This window comes from Tachyglossus aculeatus, chromosome 3, assembly GCF_015852505.1.
Source record: "Tachyglossus aculeatus isolate mTacAcu1 chromosome 3, mTacAcu1.pri, whole genome shotgun sequence".
NCBI classification, from domain to species: domain Eukaryota; kingdom Metazoa; phylum Chordata; class Mammalia; order Monotremata; family Tachyglossidae; genus Tachyglossus; species Tachyglossus aculeatus.
The window spans coordinates 57271360-57291163 of NC_052068.1; the positions used below are offsets into that span (position 1 = coordinate 57271360).

General features: G+C 42.9%; 1 protein-coding gene across 2 annotated transcripts in view; it reads right to left on the reverse strand.

The window, feature by feature from the left end:
* LIFR (LIF receptor subunit alpha) overlaps positions 1–19804 on the reverse strand; it is a 169717-nt gene that overhangs the window by 43520 nt on the left and 106393 nt on the right. For both annotated transcript variants that reach the window (XM_038744413.1, XM_038744412.1), the window contains exons 2-4: positions 14429–14560; positions 11036–11150; positions 8477–8616 (exon numbers count right to left, since the gene is read on the reverse strand). In XM_038744413.1, the coding sequence (XP_038600341.1) occupies positions 8477–8616; positions 11036–11150; positions 14429–14510 (337 nt within the window). In that variant the 5' untranslated portion in view covers positions 14511–14560. The remainder of the gene's footprint in view (positions 1–8476; positions 8617–11035; positions 11151–14428; positions 14561–19804) is intronic.

Sequence of the window (19804 nt, forward strand, 5' to 3'; positions counted from 1 at the left end):
CAGCTTCCCCTCCCTACTAGCAAAAAGTTCTTCCTTTCAAAACATAATCCAACTTTCTCCACATAGCCCAAATCAGTAAGCATACTTCCAGCCATTCTTATCCAGTACAAGTACTTATTGTTTGACTCTTATCTACTGTGACTACTTTAGCTAAAATACTGTTATCAGCTTTCCTGCTGTCTCCTACCCCTCAATTTTTTTATGGTATTTGTTAAGCACTTACTATGTGCCAGGTATACTACTAAGTGCTGGGGTAGAAACAACCTAATCAGATCGGACACAGTCCATGTCCCACATGGGGCTCCCTGTCTTAATCCCCATTTTACATATGAGGTAACTGAGGTCCAGAGATGTGAAGTGACTTGTCCAATGTCACAGCAGAACCCAGCTCCTTCTGACTCACAGGCCTGTGATCTATCCATTAGGCCATGCTGCTTCTCAAATTCTCCCTTCAGTTCACACTCCACACTGCTGCCAGAATTGTCTTCCAAAGGAAGTGCCCACGACACATCGCCCCACTTGTCAAAAACCTCCAATGATTGGCCACCTTCCTCAAGCAGAAAATTTACCATTGGTTTCAAGACCCTCTACCAGATTTATCCACTTTACTTATCAGCTTTCTTCGCCAGTTCTCACCGCTTTCTTCTCTCAAGTTCACCTAACAGTACCCTCCTTTTTTTTTTTTCCAGTGGTCTTTGTTAAGTGTTTATTATGTGCCAGGCACTATGCTAAGCGCTGGGGTAGATACGAGCTGATCAAGTTGGACACAGACCCTGTCCTATAGGGAGCACACATTCTTAATCCCCATTTTCCAGATGAGGTAATTGAGGCATAGTTAAATTAAGTGACTTGCCCAGGGTCACACAGCAGACAACTGGAGGAGATGGGATTAGAACTCAGGTGCTTCTGACTTCCAGTCCCAGGCTCTATCCACTAGGCCATGCTTTTTCTCTGCTGCTCCTGACTATATCACCGAAGATCTCTTGTTTCAGGCTGTTCCCCTGCCCTGGAATTCGAGCTTAGTAGTATACGATTGCTTTGAAAAAGATTGGCAGGAGAAGCAGCATTGCCTAACGGAAAGACCATGGGCTTGTGAGTCAGAGGACCTGAGTTCTAATCCTGTCTCCTCTGCTTGTCTGCTGTGTGACCCTGGGCAAGTCACAACTTCTCTGTACCTCAGTTACCTCACCTGTAAAATGAGGATTAAGACTTTGAGCCCTATATAGGACAGGGACAGAGTCCAACCCGATTATGTTGCATCTACCCCAGTTCTTAGCAGAGTGCCAGGCAAACAGTAATCACTTAAATACCCTGAGACAAGTTACATCACTTCATGTGTGAAAGTGTTGGACATGGATGACCATAGCACCTGAGAATGAAGTATCCTGACAAAGTTCCCAGGGCACCCAAATTTGTTTAGTTGTTCAAGATAAGATCTACTGGTGTTGTCATATGTTTTGGAAGAGTGAATAATCACCACGGATTATACTTGATGTTCTCTGCACTGCTCCTGTAACTGGATGTGCATGCAGCAAGGCTCTAATAATAATAATAATAATGTTGGTATTTGTTAAGCGCTTACTATGTGCCAATCACTGTTCTAAGCGCTGGGGTTGATACAAGGTAATCAGGTTGTCCCATGTGGGGCTCACAGTCTTCATCTCCATTTTCCTGATGAGGTAACTGAGGCACAGAGAAGTTGAGTGCCTTGCCCAAGGTCATACATCTGACAAGTGGCAGAGGTAGCATTAGAACCCATGACCTCTGACTCCCAAGCCCGTGCTCTTTCCACTAAGCCACGCCGCTTCTACCTTTGTGGTCTAAAGCCACGGGGCAGTTCTGGGAGTGGCTGCTGACAAAGGTTTTCAGTAGCAAGTCCACAATCACTCTGGTTAGAATTTGATCAGCAGTGGACAACACTGAGATTCTACAAGTTTCCACGTTCAGTTTTAAGGTTTTTGAAGAATGGTGATGTTGAGACCTTTGACACCCTGTGGCTTTTTCTTGGTGTCCCATGCTTTTTTTTTTAAAAAAAATGGTATTTGTTAAGGGTTTACTATGTGCCAGGAACTGTATTAAGTGCTGGGGTGAATACAAACTAATCAGGTTGGATGCAGTCCATGTTCCACATGGGCTCATAGTCTTAATCCCCATTAAACAGATGAGGTAACTGAGGCCCAGACAAGCTATGAAAGTTACCCATATGAAAGTCACATGGCAGATAAGTGGCTGAGGAAGCACCCAGGCAGACGTCTGAGCTTCATGGCAAATCATAGGGAGGACTTCACTAATTGTTGCAGTGAAGGTTATGTCTTTCCCACCATTGATGAGTCAGAAATTATTTGTAGGTTCTCAGCCTCAAAAGGTAGACAGTCTGTTAACGAGATTCCCCAAGCAGCGTCACTATCTCTGAAATTCCCTCTTATCTGTGACAACAGTGGTGGGATATATGAATGCAAATAATCTGTTCGAGAATGAACAGCAATTTTACTTCATATCAGTCTGTATAGCCTCATCACTTAGACTTTAAAGTAAACACGGACCTTTTATCCTAACCGATTTTCTTTCTGCGGAGGCCAGGGCATTGTAAATCTGAAGCTGCTTGTATTAGCCCCAGCATGGCATGTAACACGCGCCTGAATCCACTGAGTGAGTAAGTTGTGGTAGTTATGTCAGAAGAGTGAAGGGAGAATTTATCCAGATCCTCAGACTTCTTAGCTGTTCTTGACTCTGTAGGTCACTCCCTTCTCCTTAAAGCAAAATCCAAACGTGGCTTCACTGATACTGTCCACTCCTGGTTCTCCTCCTAGCTCTCTAATCACTCATTCCTTTTTGCAGGGCTCCTCCTCTGTCTCACACCTTCTGAAAGTAACAGCTCTTCAAGACTCAGGTCTGGATCCCCTTCTATTTTTTCATCTAAACACGGACCTTTTATCCTAACCAATTTTCTTTCTGTGGAGGCCAGGGCACTGTAAATCTGAAGCTGCCTGTATTAGCCCCAGCATGGCATGTAACACATGCCTAAATCCACAGAGTGAGTAAGTTGTGGTAGTTATGTCAGAAGAGTGAAGGGAGAATTTATCCAGATCCTCAGACTTCTTAGCTGTTCTTGACTCTGTAGGTCACTCCCTTCTCCTTGAAGCAATATCCAAGCTTGGCTTCACTGATACTGTCCACTCCTGGTTCTCCTCCTAGCTCTCTAATCACTCATTCCTTTTTGCAGGGCTCCTCCTCTGTCTCACAGCTTCTGAAAGTAACAGCTCTTCAAGACTCAGGTCTGGATCCCCTTCTATTTTTTCATCTAGACCCACTCCCTTGGAGAACTCATTATTCCCAGGGCTTCAACTACCATCTTTATCCAGGTGATTCCCAAAATTTACCTCTCCAGCCCTGACCTCTCTCCTCTGCAGTCTCACATTTCCTTCTGCCTTCAGGACATCTCTACCTGAATGTCCCACCGATACCTCAAACTAAACATGTTCAAAATAGAACTCATCTTCCCACCCAAACTCTGTCCCCCACCCTGCCTTTTTCATCACTGTAGACAATACCACTACCCTCCCTATTTTACAAGCCCATAATCTTGGCATTATCCATGACTCATTTCATACAACCCACATATTTAATCTATCATCAATGGTATTAGGACATTTACTGAGTGCAGAGCACTGTATTAAGCAACCACTTGGGAGAGTACAATAGAACAGAATTGATAGATGCTATCACCAAATCCTATTGATTCTACCTTCAAAACAGTGCTAAAAGTCCACCCTTTCCTCTCTATCCAAACTGCTACTATGCTGATCCAAGCACTTTATGAGAAGCAGCATTCTTGTACATATTAACTATTCTATTTATTTTATTTTGTTAATATATTTTGTTTGGTTGTCTGTCTCCCCCTTCTAGACTGTGAGCCCATTGTTGGGTAGGGACCGTCTCGATATGTTGCCAACTTGTACTTCCCAAGCGCTTAGTACAGTGCTCTGCACACAGTAAGCACTCAATAAATATGATTGAATGAATGAATGAAGCAGCATGTTACAGTAGATAGAGCACAGGCCCGGGAGTTGGAAGGTTCTAATCTCGGCTTTGCCACTTGTCTGCTGTGTAACCTTGAGTAGTCACTTCACTTCTCTCTGCCTCAGTTACCTCAACTGTAAAATGGGGATTGAGACTGTGAGCTCCATGCGGGACAAAGACTGTGTCCAACCCAATTTCCGTGTATCCACCCTGGCACTTAGTACAATGCCTGGCACATAGTAAGTGCTTACCAAATACCACAATTATTATTATTATTATCCTAACCCACCCTGATTATTAATCCCACCTTGATTATTACCTCCTAGCTGACCTCCCTGCTTCCAGTCTCTCCCCACCTTCAGTACATACATCACACTGCCTGCCTGGACCATTTTTCTAAACTAAAAAAACCCCAAACAACGCTCAGTTCATGTCTTTAGACTCAAGAACCTCCACTGGTTGCCCATCCACCTCCATACAAACAGGAACTACGTACCATTGACTTCAGGGCACTCAGCTTGATTCATTCAATCGTATTTATTGAGCGCTTACTATGTGCAGAGCACTGTACTAAGAGCTTAGAGCACTGCACTAAGCGCTTATCCTTCCTACCTCACCTCACTGATCAAGCAGCACGGCTCAATGAAAAGAGCCCGAGCTTGGGAGCCACAGGTCATGGGTTCAAATCCAGGCTCCACCAATTGTCAGCTGTGTGACCTTGGGCAAGTCACTTAACTTCTCTGTGCCTCAGTTACCTCATCTGTAAAATGGGGATTAAGACTGTGAGCCCCCCGTGGGACAACCTGATCACCTTGTACCCTCCCCAGCGCTTAGAACAGTGATTTGCACATAGTAAGCGCTTAACAAATGCCATCATCATCATCATCATCTACTACAGCTCGGCCTGCACACTTCAATTCTCTAGCACCAGTTTGTTCACTGTGCCCCAATCTCATCTATTTCATCATAGACCCCTAGCCCCACATCGTCCCACTGACCTGGAATTCCCTTCCCCTTTATATATGTCAGACCACTTCAAACCTTAAGCTCCTATCTCCTCCAAGATTCCCAGAGTAAGCCCTCTTTTTCCTAACCCCCTCTCCCTTCCCTTGCCATCTACGTTCTTGGATCTGTACCCTTTGGGTACTTGGCATTCTCTCCAGTCGCAGCCCCAAACAATTAAGTACAGATCCATAATTTATTTATTTATATCAATGTCCGTCTCTCCCTCTAGACTGTAAGATCATTAGGGGCAGGGAACATGTACCAACTTCGTTGCACAGTATCCTCCCATGTGCTTAGTAGAATGCTCTGCCCACAGTATGTGCTCAATAAATACCATTGATTGTCCGTTTTCCCCTCTAGACTGTAAGCTCACTGCGGGCAGGGAATGTGTCCTTTTATTGTACTCTCCCAAGCACTTAGTACAGTGATCTGCACACAATAAGTGCTCAATAAATATGATCAAATGAATGAATTGACTGATTATCTTTCCCCATGTACAGAAAGCTCTACCAACATCAATGTCATTGGCTTTAAAGCAGTCCATCACCTTGCCCCCTTTAACCTCACCTTGCTTCTCTCCCCCTACAACCCAACCCATTCATTTCACTCCTCTAGTGCTAATCTTCTCACTGTGCCTGTCTTGCTGCCAACACCTAGCCCACATCCTACCTCTGGCCTGGAATGCCCTCCCTCCTCAAATCCGCCAGATAATTACTCTCCCCCCCTTCAGAGCCTTATTGAAGGCACAACTCCTCCAAAAGGCCTTCCCAAACTAGGCCCCACTTTTCCTCATCTCCCACTCCCTTCTGCATCTCCCTGACTTGCTCTCTTTGCTCTCCCCCACCCCAGGCACAAAGCACTTACGTACATATCTGTCATTTTATTTATTTGTATTGATGTCTGTCTCCCCCATTCTAGACTCTAAGTTCATTATGGGCAGGGAATGTCATTGTTTACTGTTGTATTGTACTTTCCCAAGCACTTAGTACAGTGCTATGTGCTTTGTAAATGCTCAATAAATACAACTGAATGAATTTGGGGGTGGGCCTCTCGTAACCCTACAGCACTTCTTGGTTCTTACTGTCCCAAGGCACTTAAAGTACCCTGGATATACCAGGTCTGCCAGGGGCTCAGGGTAGCATTAGGGACTTGCTTCACACAACTACCAACTTCTGGTAAACTATTTCTCCTCCTTTCCCAAGGAAGGAGACCTCTCAATGCCACCCACAATCCCTCATGGTCTTTGAGTGCTTTAGTGACAGAGGGCTTGAGTGCTCAACTCACTACATTCTCTTCCAATTTGGCCCTGGGGCAGCCAGGTGCTAGGGAACATAAAATACTTTTGGCAATTCTGTGATTGAAGTAAACCTATGCCTGCTTTAATGAGAGAACTGGAGATGGTGTACAGAGTAGGGTGCATTTGTGTACATACAAAGAGAGATTTTAGATCAATATAAAACTTTTGTGCAAGTACTCATTTCAAAAGTGACTGCCAAAGATGTTCTTGATTAATTAAAAGCACAAGCAATGGTCTTATCTCTCCGGTCGTTCTTTCTCAGTCTCTTTTGCAGGCTCCTCCTCCCCCACCCATCCTCTTACTGTGGGGGTTCCCCAAGGTTCAGTGCTTGGTCCCCTTCTGTTCTCAATCTACACTCACTCCCTTGGTGACCTCATTCGCTCCCACGGCTTCAACTATCATCTCTACGCTGATGACACCCAGATCTCCATCTCTGCCCCTGCTCTCTCCCCCTCCCTCCAGGCTCGCATCTCCTCCTGCCTTCAGGACATCTCCATCTGGATGTCTGCCCGCCACCTAAAGCTCAACATGTCGAAGACTGAGCTCCTTTTCTTCCCGCCCAAACCTTGTCCTCTCGCTGACTTTCCCATCTCTGTTGACGGCACTACCATCCTTCCCGTCTCACAAGCCCGCAACCTTGGTGTCATCCTCGACTCCGCTCTCTCATTCACCTCTCACATCCAAGCCGTCACCAAAACCTGCCGGTCTCAGCTCCGCGACATTGCCAAGATCCGCCCTTTCCTCTCCATCCAAACTGCTACCCTGCTCATTCAAGCTCTCATCCTATCGCGTCTGGACTACTGCATCAGCCTTCTCTCTGATCTCCCATCCTCGTGTCTCTCTCCACTTCAATCCATACTTCATGCTGCTGCCCGGATTATCTTTGTCCAGAAACGCTCTGGGCATATTACTCCCCTCCTCAAAAATCTCCAATGGCTACCAATCAATCTGCGCATCAGGCAGAAACTCCTCACCCTGGGCTTCAAGGCTGTCCATCACCTCGCCCCCTCCTACCTCACCTCCCTTCTCTCCTTCTCCAGCCCAGCCTGCACCCTCCACTCCTCTGCCACTAATCTCCTCACTGTACCTCGTTCTCGCCTGTCCTGCCGTCGACCCCCGGCCCACGTCATCCCCCGGGCCTGGAATGCCCTCCCTCTGCCCATCCGCCAAGCTAGCTCTCTTCCTCCCTTCAAGGCCCCGCTGAGAGCTCACCTCCTCCAGGAGGCCTTCCCAGACTGAGCCCCTTCCTTCCTCTCCCCCTCGTCCCCCTCTCCATCCCCCCATCTTACCTCCTTCCCTTCCCCACAGCACCTGTATATATGTATATATGGTTGTACATATTTATTACTCTATTTATTTATTTATTTATTTATTTTACTTGTACATTTCTATCCTATTTATTTTATTTTTTGGTATGTTTGGTTCTGTTCTCTGTCTCCCCCTTTTAGACTGTGAGCCCACTGTTGGGTAGGAACTGTCTCTATGTGTTGCCAATTTGTACTTCCCAAGCGCTTGGTACAGTGCTCTGCACATAGTAAGCACTCAATAAATACGATTGATTGATTAAGAGAACCGAGAGTTTTTAAAAAAAGAACAGAATGTATATATGTATATAGGTATTTGTAGTGGGAGAGACAGAAATAAATAAAATGGGTATAAACATAGGAAAGTTTGCTTGGAATGATTCAGATAGCACTCTGACCACTTATTTGAACTACCTAGACAGTGCTTCTCTGTTAATAGTCCTACAGTGGACAGACAGCACCATCATAAGTTATAGCAAAAGTTAACTATGAAATTTTCAGCTATGACACTTTTTACAAGGAACTTCACAAAAGTAATGGAAAACTGAAAACAAATGTTCTTCAATCCCAAAAACAAAGGGTCATGCTTGCATTATCTCCGGGTAAATGAATACCTCTAAGCATATGTTTCTCACTGTATCCATCAGTCACAGGTGTCAGATGGAGGAAGAGAGGAAGATGGGGAGGAAACAGAAGCAGTGCCACAGAGAAAGTTCATTCCTCAACAAGTATTTAAGTCCAAGGATTTAATATATTCTTACCAGCTAAAAAGTACCAAATCCTACAGGAAAAAAAGCCTAATTTATTTTGCGTTAGTATAAAACCAATTTTCTCTGAAATGGATACTTACAAACATTTCTTTCATTCATTACAAATTTAGTTATGGCATTTCCAGAAAGACGCAGCGCACTTATCGTTATTTCATATTCAGCGGATGAAGGAGCTGGAAGTTTGATTCTTGTTTTTTCTGTCCGATTACATGGGTAGAAGCTGAAACAAAGTAAATATTTAAATTTGCACTGAAGCTTTAAAAGGTATTACTTCTCTAAGAAGGCTTTATTAGATTCCCCAAGAAGAGATATTTAATACACATTTTACACCCAGGTTTCCTATAACACAGGGGTTATGATCTTACAGAACACTGCATTACAGAAAACTAGCGTTGAAATACTCCATGACAGACACCACATGAACATATACAGGCATTTTTTCCAAAGCCACTCTGCTCTATCTTGACGTGTTGCCATCTTTCTGGAGTTCTAGCAAGTTCTGTCCAAAGCACACACTAAAAATAAACACTTTGGTAGAACCTGAAGTAACAGTAAAACAGTATGTGTTTGTTGTATCTGGTTACATGGCAAAGTTTACACCAAAATTATGAAAATTGTATTTCTCAATTTTAAAAAAGCCCAAAGTTGAAGTTTTGGTAGAGGCCACAGCCAATTCATGTTTTATTTAGGGTACTATAGTATTGGCTGATGTTACAATAACAACAACAACAAAAATCTAAATTCAGCCACACTATAAAACACCAAGACAGTTCTCTCACTTTCAGATTTAGAACTAAATTTCACACAACATGAAATTTTTAAAAAGTGAGAATTAATGTCTTGGTGGTTACAACTGAACATTCCCAGAGAATTTTTGACATTTTGATCAAAGGATAATTTGTAAGTTAAAGCCATTAAATTTGGAAACCAATATCAATGAACATTAACAATGCACCTATGCTTCAGAGATCTACCTCAGAGCCTCACCCTGGAGACATGGCTATTTCAAGATGTCACCTGGAGCCAAAGGAACACTAAACACTGGGTCTTGGGAGATTATCCTGGAGAGTTCCCTCTCCCAAGATGAAGATTGATAATGGGGGAATTCGAACACTGTATGGACAAGGAAAGCATGAAAAAATACCCAGAACAAGGGGATGCAGACAGCTCCAGCTAGCCATGAAACTATTTAAAATCCTGTGGCTGGAGAATCCAGGTCACAGATGTCCAAATCCTGGTTTAGGGGAACAAGTTGCAGGAGAGGTGGGAGGTGAAAGTAGGGGCATATGGAGCAAGGGGAAAGGGAGGGGACAGAGGGAAATCTTATCCTCCCCATCCAACTCCAATTTGCGGACATGCCTCAAGCAGCTCAGCAAGACTGCAGAAAAGCACTAATTATAATAATAATAATAATAATAATGATGGCATTTTTAAGTGCTATGTGCAAAGCACTGTTCTAAGTGCTGGGGGGGGGGGGGGTACAAGGTGATGAGGTTGTCCCATGCGGGGCTCACAGTTTTTATTCCCATTTTACAGATGAGGTAACTCAGGCACAGAGAAGTTAAGTGACTTGCCCAAAGTCACACACCTGACAAATGGCGGAGCCGGGACTTGAACCCATAACCTCTGACTCCCAAGCCCAGGCTCTTTCCACTGAGCCACATTGCTTCTCCTGATATGGCTATCATATCATAAAGTCTCAATGGGGAATAGGTTCTTCCCCTATACCTTACACCACGATGACTTCCTTCCTAGAATGAGGATAAGACTCCCTTGTCAGTAGAAAGAAACTAAGACATCTCACTTTCTATCCTGCAGTGGGGGTACAAAGAACAGAAAAAGCAGCATGGCCAAGTGGATAAAGCACGGGTCTGGGAGTGAAAAGGACCTCGGTTCTCATCTGCCACTTGTCTGCTGTGTGACCCTGAGCAAGTCACTTCACTTCCCTGTGCTTCAGTTCCCTCATCTGTAAAATGGGAATTACAACTGTGAGCCTCATGTGAAACATGGACTATATCCAACCTGATTAGTTTATATCTACCCTAGCACTTAGAACAGTGCCTGGCACACAATAAGCGCTTAACCATTAAGAAAAAAATAGGGTTCTCACTCCAACTTTAAGCCTCTGGTGACCATTCTTGTGCTTTGTGTTCTATATTTCTGAACAGCAAGCAACACTATGCCCCCCGCTTCCCATTTGCTACTGATCATGTTTAGAATACTTGTACATATTTACTATTCTATTTATTTTATTTTGTTAATATGTTTTGTTGTCTGTCTCCCCCTTCTAGACTGTGAGCCCGTTGTTGGGTAGGGACCGTCTCTATATGTTACCAACTTGTACTTCCCAAAGTGCTTAGTACAGTGCTCTGCACACAGTAAGTGCTCAATAAATACGACTGAATGAATGAATAAATTTAACTTTTGTTACCACCGTGCTCTCTCATTCTAAATTTTGGTGTCTTTCTGCACAAAATTCCAACCATCAGCATATTTGCTTCTCCTGCCTCCCTTTATCTCCCTCACCTTCCTCTTTCCAACAATCTGAGAAGGCAAAAAAAATCATAGCCCCGTTGTATCATGAATTATAGACTTGGCTTTTTGCCTATGGGGGTAGGGAGGAGATGGATCCATATTACCTGTTTTCAGTGCAAACTTCATATGTAGTGCCAAACTCTGTACTAGAGGCAGCTTTCCAGGAACAGTCCCATGTCTTCAAGTTATGTGTTATGCACTTCAAATCATGAGGAGCTCCTGAAGACAAAAGTCATAGTGTACGTTTTATTATTTCAGTAGGGTATAAAAAGACACTTCTGACTCTATTCATGTATATAAGGAGACTGTCTAGCCTGTCCCTGCAAAAACCTTCTTTATATTTTGTGGTTTCCTAGGTATGGAATGGAAATAGGATGACAATCTTTTTTCTCTCTCTCCCCGCTCCCTGTCTCAGTCTGGCTTTCAGGAAGTTACCAAGCTGGAGGGGGAGATGGAAAATAAAAGAGCAAGGGAATTTTAATTGATCATCCTTTCAGGCCTATCGTGCTCTACCTCTCTCCATAACATTTTGGAGCAGAACAGAGAGAGGGCACTGTATTGCAATGTATTTAACTATTATAAAGCATGTTCTTTATATGTTCAGTCTTTCTTCACTGGTCTAAGTTTTGTTTGGTTTATAAATTTCATACACACACACACACACACACACACACACACACATGTGATATCTATCTATATATATATCTATATCTATATATCTCCCCTGGCTATATATATATATATACAGTATATATATAGCCAGGGGAGAAGAATCACATCTCTCAATACCACCTCAGAAAATTCTAAAAATGCTCAGTCACTCAAACCCCTTATGTAGGAACCCACACACTATACTCTTCAAGCATTTATTTCTTACCCATCTATCCATTCTCCTTCTTCCTAACAATTCATGCCTGTCTCCCTTGTTAGATTACAAACCTTTTGAGGGCAGGGATTATATATTTTACCACTATTATTCTTTCCATAAATGCTTAGTACATTGTTCCACAGACTAGTATTTGAGTAGCTACTGTGTGAGTCAGTCTGAGGCCACAGTACATGATAACGTACATGGTGTGGTACACTACACTTGGGAAGTAAAGAACAAAGAAGTTAGACACTCCCTGTTCACGAGGATTTTACATGGTAAAGAGGGAGCCTAAAAAATAACTGCAAGTAAAACAGTTAAAATAAATGAGTACATGTGGATACATGAGTGTTGGGATGGTGGAGAGGTACCAGTGTTAAGTAAGTTTATAAGCACTAGAGATGGTTGAAGGCAAGATGTGTCTCAGGGTGATGAGAGAGCAAACTGAGGAAGGTTTGAGGAAGTAGGATTTGAATGCGAGGAGAGCCATGGTTTGTCTGATGTGGGGAGGAAAGGAGTTCCAAGCCAGGGGAACAGCATAAGGGAGCAAGGTAACAGATGGAAGAATCGAGAATGAGGTACAGCTTAGGAGAAAGGAAGATACTGAGGTGGGGAATAATGAGTGAAGAGGTAAAACAGGTCAGAATAATGTGCAAATAAGTTATAGGCATGGATACACTCTTGTTTAAGTAATGACAGGCAAATTTGTGAAGGATTTTTTTTTAAATGGCATTTAAGTGCTTACTATGTGTCAGGCACTGTACTAAGTGCTGGGGTAGATACAAGGTTCTCATTCTGCCCCACGTGGGACTCACAGTCTTCTTCCCCGGTTGACAGATGAGGGAACTGAGGCCCAGAGAAGTGACGTGACTTGCCCAAGGTCACACAGTCGACAAGTGATTAGAACCCCTGACTCCAAAGCCCGGGCTTTTTCCACTAAGCCACGTTGCTTCCTGTTTAGTAGCAGTTAGGATGGAGAGGGTGGACTTTAGCAATGCTGTGAAGTTGAACTGGATGGATTGGTGACAGTTGAAAATGTGGGTTGAAAGAGGTGAGTCAAGAATGATGCCAAGGTCATGGGATTGTGAGATGAGGACATTAGTGATACTATCTATAGTGATGGGAAAGACAGAATTTGGGTGGGAAGGTGGAGGTTCTGTTTCAGACATGCTAAGTTTCAGGTGTGAGTGGGGAAATCCAGCTAGAGATGCCCTGAAGGCAGGATGAAATGCCTGAAGGCAGGCTGCAGGGGAGAGGTCAATTTGAGAATCATCTGCATAAAGATGGTAGTTGAAGCCATGGGAGTGAATGAGTTCTCCAAGGGATTGGCTCTAGATGAAAAATAGATGGGCACCTAGAACTGAGCCTTGAGGGATGCCCAGTCAGAGGCTGGGAGGCAGAGGAGGAGCCTGCAAAAAGACTGGGAAGGAGGGATCAGAGTCGAGAGGGTACAGCCAGGTCCCTTCTGAATATTTAGAATACTGGGATGACCATGACTGACTATTAGACTTTGAACAATCCTGCATGACCACTGAGAGCATAAGACAGCTCCTTTAACCACAGCATTTTGCAGCTCATTATACTTGTCTTGTTCTTTATATTCACTCATTCAATGGTATTTAATGAGCACCTACTGTGTGTAGAGCACTAAGACATTGGGAGAGTACAATACAACAAACTAATTCCTTGCCCACAATGAGTTTACAGTCTAGATGGGGGGGGAAGACAGGCATCAATACAAATCTATTACAGACAAGTACATAAATGCTGTGGGTGGTGAAAGAACCAGGGGAACAGTGATGGTAATGCAGAAGGGAGTGGGAGAAGAGGAAATATGTTGCTGCATTGAACTTTAAGAAGCGTGGCTCAGTGGAAAGAGCATGGGCTTGGGAGTCAGAGGTCATGGGTTCTAATCCCGGCTCCGCCACATGTCTGCTGTGTGACCTTGGGCAAGTCACTTAACTTCTCTGAGCCTCAGTTACCTCATCTGTACAATGGGGATTAAGACTGTGAGCCCCACGTGGGACAACCTGATCACCTTGTATCCCCCCCAGCGCTTAGAACAGTGCTTGGCACATAGTAAGTGCCTAACAATGCCATCATCATTATTATTATTATTACTTTCCAAGCACTCAGTACAGTGCTTTGCACACAATAAACACTCAATAAATACAAATGAGTGAATGAATGAAAAGGAAAGGAGGGGCTAAGTCTGGAAGGCTTCTTGTATTTCCATGTTCATCATCTTTCCTTACAGGTCTACTACCAACCCTTTTCACCTTATTCTTAGATTGTAAGCACCTTCGTGGCTAGGAATTGGATCAAACTGAATGTTTTCCAGCACTTAGAATAGTACTTTGAACAACAGTAGACTGTAAGTGTCTTGTGGGCAGGCATTCTGTTCACCATTTCAGTCATATTATACTTTCCCAAGTGCTAAGAATAGTGCTCTGCACAGAGTAAGCACTCAAATGCCATTGATTGATATTAGACACTCAAAATACTGAGTGAAAAGTAGACTTCAAATTAAAGAAACTGGAATTTTAATCACTTAAATGAACACCAAAACAGAATTTTTCTGTATACATAAGCGATCGAAAAAAGGAAATAGTTCCTTTGACACACTTACCTTGATTCTGGCTACGTACTTGATTCATTAAACATAAAAGAATAATTGATAAGAGCCATTGGTAACTTGAATTATTCCACATTTTTTATCAATCCGTCACAAAGAGAAATGTCCTTCACAAACAGGTCAGTCCTAAAATGCAGAGACACATGAAAATTTATTTTTGAAACCAGCTCCAATAATTTAGAAAAAGAAGCTGTGAGGAAAATCAGGTATACATGTTTATATAGAGAAGAGCACATATTTACCAGTGCTCTGCACACAGTAAGCGCTCAATAAATACGATTGATTGATTTACCACCAATTAACACGATACAACAATGATATAGTTTAACATAATGCTGTGTGTGTTCTGTACATGGGAAGCTAGAAATCAAGTCAATCCTATTTCAACATTTAGCCATGCCATTAAAAATAATTTTAGCTCCTGATTTAATTAACATATCTTTTAAGTCATCCAACCCTGATTGTTCTGACGATAAAAATTGGAAAAAAAATCAATGTTAAGGCCTATTAATTTTTCTTCTCACTCTCCATCCTTGGCAATTGACCCTGATAAATATTTTTTCTTTGTATTTCATTCCCTTTAGGCAACAAAACTAGTCCAACTACTTTCACTAAGTTAATTTAGGCTATATTTTCTGTTTTTAGTGCTTTATGTTGGGTCTTTATGCACTTGGCTATCAAGCAGATGCATTTATTGAGCACTTACTGTGTGCATTATGTACCCCTTAGGCACTTTGATACTCACTCCATTCATTCATTCAATCATATTTATTGAGCACTTACTGTGTGCAGAGCACTGTACTGAGCACTTGGGAAGTATCCCAGCCCCACAGCATTTATGTACATATTCTTATATACTATTTCCCCTATCTGAGTTTAACATGTGCCCCCCTGTAGAATGTAAGTTCCTTGTGGGCAGGGTTTACATCCACCAACTCTGTTGTATTGTACCTCCCAAGTATTTAGTACAGTGCTCTACACACACAGTAAGTGCTCAATAAATACTACTGAAGCACAGTTTCTAAGAGGGTAGGAAATTAAGTCACATTTGTCATTTTCCTAAAGAGAGTTCTGGACAGCAAAGCATATAAGTACATCCTTTAAATTGTTATAATGTATAGTTTTATATATATTTATCCATGAGGAAAACATGGTATAGATTATAGATTCGTTCCTGAAATACAAAACGTTATGCTAAACATACATCAGAGTCAAATTCTCCGTAAACTTATTATTTTAAAGTGCTGTATCTGAAACTGCATCACAGGTCCAGGCCTGTTCAATCTATTCTACACAGGCTTGTGGTGACGAGGAGCCTAGAAGCTCATATCAGAATGCACTGAAACTGGGAACATTTCAACATATAGAGGCAGTGTTGCCTAGTGGAAAGCGCACGGGACTCAGTCAGGAGACCCAGGTTCTAGTCCCAGATCTGCCACTGGCCCGCTGCAGGACCAACCTCTGGCCTCAGTTCCCTATCTGTGAAATGGGGATTAAAAAATAGATTCGGAGATCTATGTGGGACAGTGACTGTGCCTGATCAGATAACTTTATAGGCACTCCAGCACTTCGCAAGCCTTTGATGAACACCATAAGGGAAAAGCTAAGAATTTCATCTAAGTCTGTCATCCAAAAGTCTATAGAAGCTGAGAACTGTGCTCTTGAAGCACATTTTAGACTGTGAGCCCACTGTTGGGTAGGGACTGTCTCTATATGTTGCCAATTTGTACTCCCCAAGCGCTTCGTACAGTGTTCTGCACATAGTAAGCGCTCAATAAATATGATTGATGATGATAAACTAGATGGCATATAGGTGGTTATCAAGTGTTTCATGCACAGCAATGAAGACTGACAGCAAAAATAAAGAGGGTGACAACAATAGGGCATAAAGCTGCCTGCCACATCTATATGGTTGTGAGATTTGCATCCACTAATAACAATAATAATGGCATTTATTACGCACTTACTATGCGCAAAGCACTGTTCTAAGCGCTGGGGAGGTTACAAGGTGACCAGGTTGTCCCACAGGGGGCCTCACAGTCTTAATCCCCATTTTACAGATGAGGGAACTGAGGCACAGAGGAGTTAAGTGACTTGCCCAAAGTCACACAGCTGACAACTGGCGGAGCTGGGATTTGAACCCCTGACATCCAACTCCAAAGTCCGGGCTCTTTCCACTGAGCCACACTGCAACTAGCATGTGAAACAAAATCAGAGTCACCAATGAGGGATAATCAAAATCAAGGGGCAGAACAGTTCCATGACTTCACTGCAGGTGGTCCTAAGACAGATGACCAGGTTAGAGGTAAATAAATATTAAATGCCCAAAGGATACGTGTCTTACCTAATTGTATCTACCCCAGTCCATGGTTAAATGCCACAATTATTATTATTACTCTTAGGAGACAACTGTAACCACGCAACAATCAGAAGTGTTGACTGCTCTCCTTAAACAGCATTTAACTAAGAGGTAGATTTAAAAATAGACACAGAAAAGCCACTAGCATGTGCATGTGGCGTGGAATGAATGGACTGTTGGTTGTACATCTTTTTAGCTACACCTGTCCACATAGATAGAACCTCACTCCAGGAGTTTGACCTTCAGAATATCTACTGCCACTCTAAATATCCTGCACACAAAGGCAATCTTGGTGGATCCCTTCAGGAGAAGCAATTTAGGGTGGTTGAGTCCTCTCCCACGGGTTTGCAGCTTCCTTGGCTCCCTTCCATAAAATCTGCAAGTCTCATTAGCAAACAGCCTCTTACTGTTCTGTTAATAGGATCAGCAAAAAGAGCGCTCCCTCTAGTTGCCTCTGGAACAGTTATCCGAAACTGATCAGCACACAACCTTGACCTAATAACTGAACCTACGCACTGCCAACTATCATTCTCTAAACCTTCCGAACCTCTTTACTTGCTGTGCAACTGTAGGTGATTAGCTAGTTAACATCTTTTACTGTTATTTTGTGCTGTGGCTGCAAGTGTATAATGAATTGGCAGCAACCCCCCTGGCACACCCCATATGGGCCAAGTCCATCAGGGGTATATACTGAGCATTGTATGAAGTATTTGGAAGAAAACCATACAGTTGGTAGACACAATCTCTGACCATAAGGAGTTTCTGATCTAGTGGGAGGTGGTGGGGAGAGAAACAAACAAAATAAATTACTGATGGTGGAAGTAGAATAATACAAGGATATGAACCTAAGTGATCTAGTGGTAGGATGAGCATTAAAGTGCTTGGAGGGGTGAACGCAAATGCATAGGTGATGTAGAGAGCTCGCTGTGGACAGGGAATGTCACTGTTTATTCATTCATTCAATCGTATTTATTGAGCGCTTACTGTGTGCAAAGCACTGTACTAAGCGCTTGGGAAGTACAAGTAGGCAACATATAGAGACGGTCCCTACCCAACAACAGGCTCACAGTCTAGAAGGGGGAGACAGACAACAAAACAAAACAAGTAGACAGGTGTCAAAACCGCCAGAATGTAATTATAGCTATATGCACATCATTAATAAAATAGAGTAGTAAATATGTACAAGTAAAATAAAGTAATAAATGTGTACAAATATACACAAGTGCTGTGGAGAGGGGAAGTGTATTGTACTTTCCCAAGGGCTTAATACAGTGCTTTGCACACAGTAAGCGCTCAATAAATATGGCTGAATGAATGAATAGAAGGGAGAGAGAACACAGCGGTGATCAGCGCTTAACAAATACCATAAAAAGTCTTTGTATCATTTTATGGGAAGCAGCATGGCGTAGTGGACAGAGCTTGGGCCTGGGGGTCAGAAGGTCATGGGTCCCGTCTCTATATTTTGCCAACTTGGACTTCCCAAGCTCTTAGTACAGTGCTCTGCACACAGTAAGCGCTCAATAAATACGATTAAATGAATGAATGAATGAATGAATCCCGGCTCTGCCACTGGTCTGCTCCGTGGCCATGGGCAAGTAACTTCACTTCTCTGTGCCTCAGTTACCTCATCTGGAAAATGGGGATTAAGACCGTGAGCCTCACGTGGGACTGGGACTTTGTCCAACCCACTTTGCTTGTGCCCACCCCAGTGCTTAGTACAGTGCTCTGCACACAGTAAGCGCTCAATAAATGATTGAATGAATGAATTAAAAAATATGATTGAATGAATTGAATGAATGAACGCTTAATACAGTTCCTGGCACACAGTAAGCACTTAACAAATACCATAATAATTCAGAGCAGGCTTCTGGAGGAGGTAATAGTGGTTTTAGTAGGGCTTTGAAAATGTGGAGAGTGGTCGTCTGTTGGATACGAAAGCGGGAGGGAGGGAGAAAGGGGTTGACTGTGAGAAAGAAAAGTGAGGCACAGGAAGTAGATTAGTGCTATGAGAGCAAAGTGAGTGGGCTGGGTTGTAGTGGGAGGAAAATGAGCTGATTGGGTTCTTTAAAGCTGACAGAAGCAGCGTGGCTCAGTGGAAAGAGTGCAGGCTTTGGAGTCAGAGGCCATGGGTTCAAATCCCAGCTCCACCAATGGTCAGCTGTGTGATTATGGGCAACTCAACTTCCCTGGGCCTCAGTTCCCTCATCTGTAAAATGGGGATTAAGACTGTGAGCCCACCGTGGGACAACCAGATCCTTTGTAACCCCCCCACCCAGTGCTTAGAAAAGTGATTTGCACACAGTAAGCACTTAATAAATGCCATCATTATTTTTATTATTATAGAAAGGAGTTTGTGCTTGTTGTGGAGATGGCTGGGTAATCATTGGAGGTTTGAATATGCACAGAACAATTTTCTAGAAAAATGGGGAGTGGATTAAAGAGGAGAGAAAAGCGAAAGGGTGTGTGTAGCACCTGGTCCCTGCCTCGCTTGCTTGCCACTGCCCCTCTGGAATGTCTGCTCATGTTAAAGGAATTATTTTTGATCAGTGACTCTTGGTCATAATAGGTTTTTGGTTTTGTGGCTCTTCATGAGGCTTGGTCACCCCTAAATTATGCGAATCACTCCTTTCCTTATGCCAGATTGAAAACAAACAAAAAGCCTTGAATTTAAACACGAAACAATGCTGGGCAATGAAAGTATTAAGAAAAATCAAGATAGAGACATCATTCAAGCATATCCAAACTTCCAGTCACGGGTACTCAAAAGGTAGAGTTAGATCAGAGATGGCTTTTAGAGGAGGGGTTGGGAAAATTATGCAACATTCCAATTGCCCAGGACCTTCATGAGCAAATTTTCCTTGGACCAAAAAACGGCACAACAGTGTTCAACAGGAACAAAGTCAGAAGCTGTAGTTATAGGCTTATTCTAAAAAAATCAATGGCCAAGAGGCAAAAGTTAAAAAAATCCTACACCATACTGTTTAGGTAAATACCTGCATGAGGCTAGAATT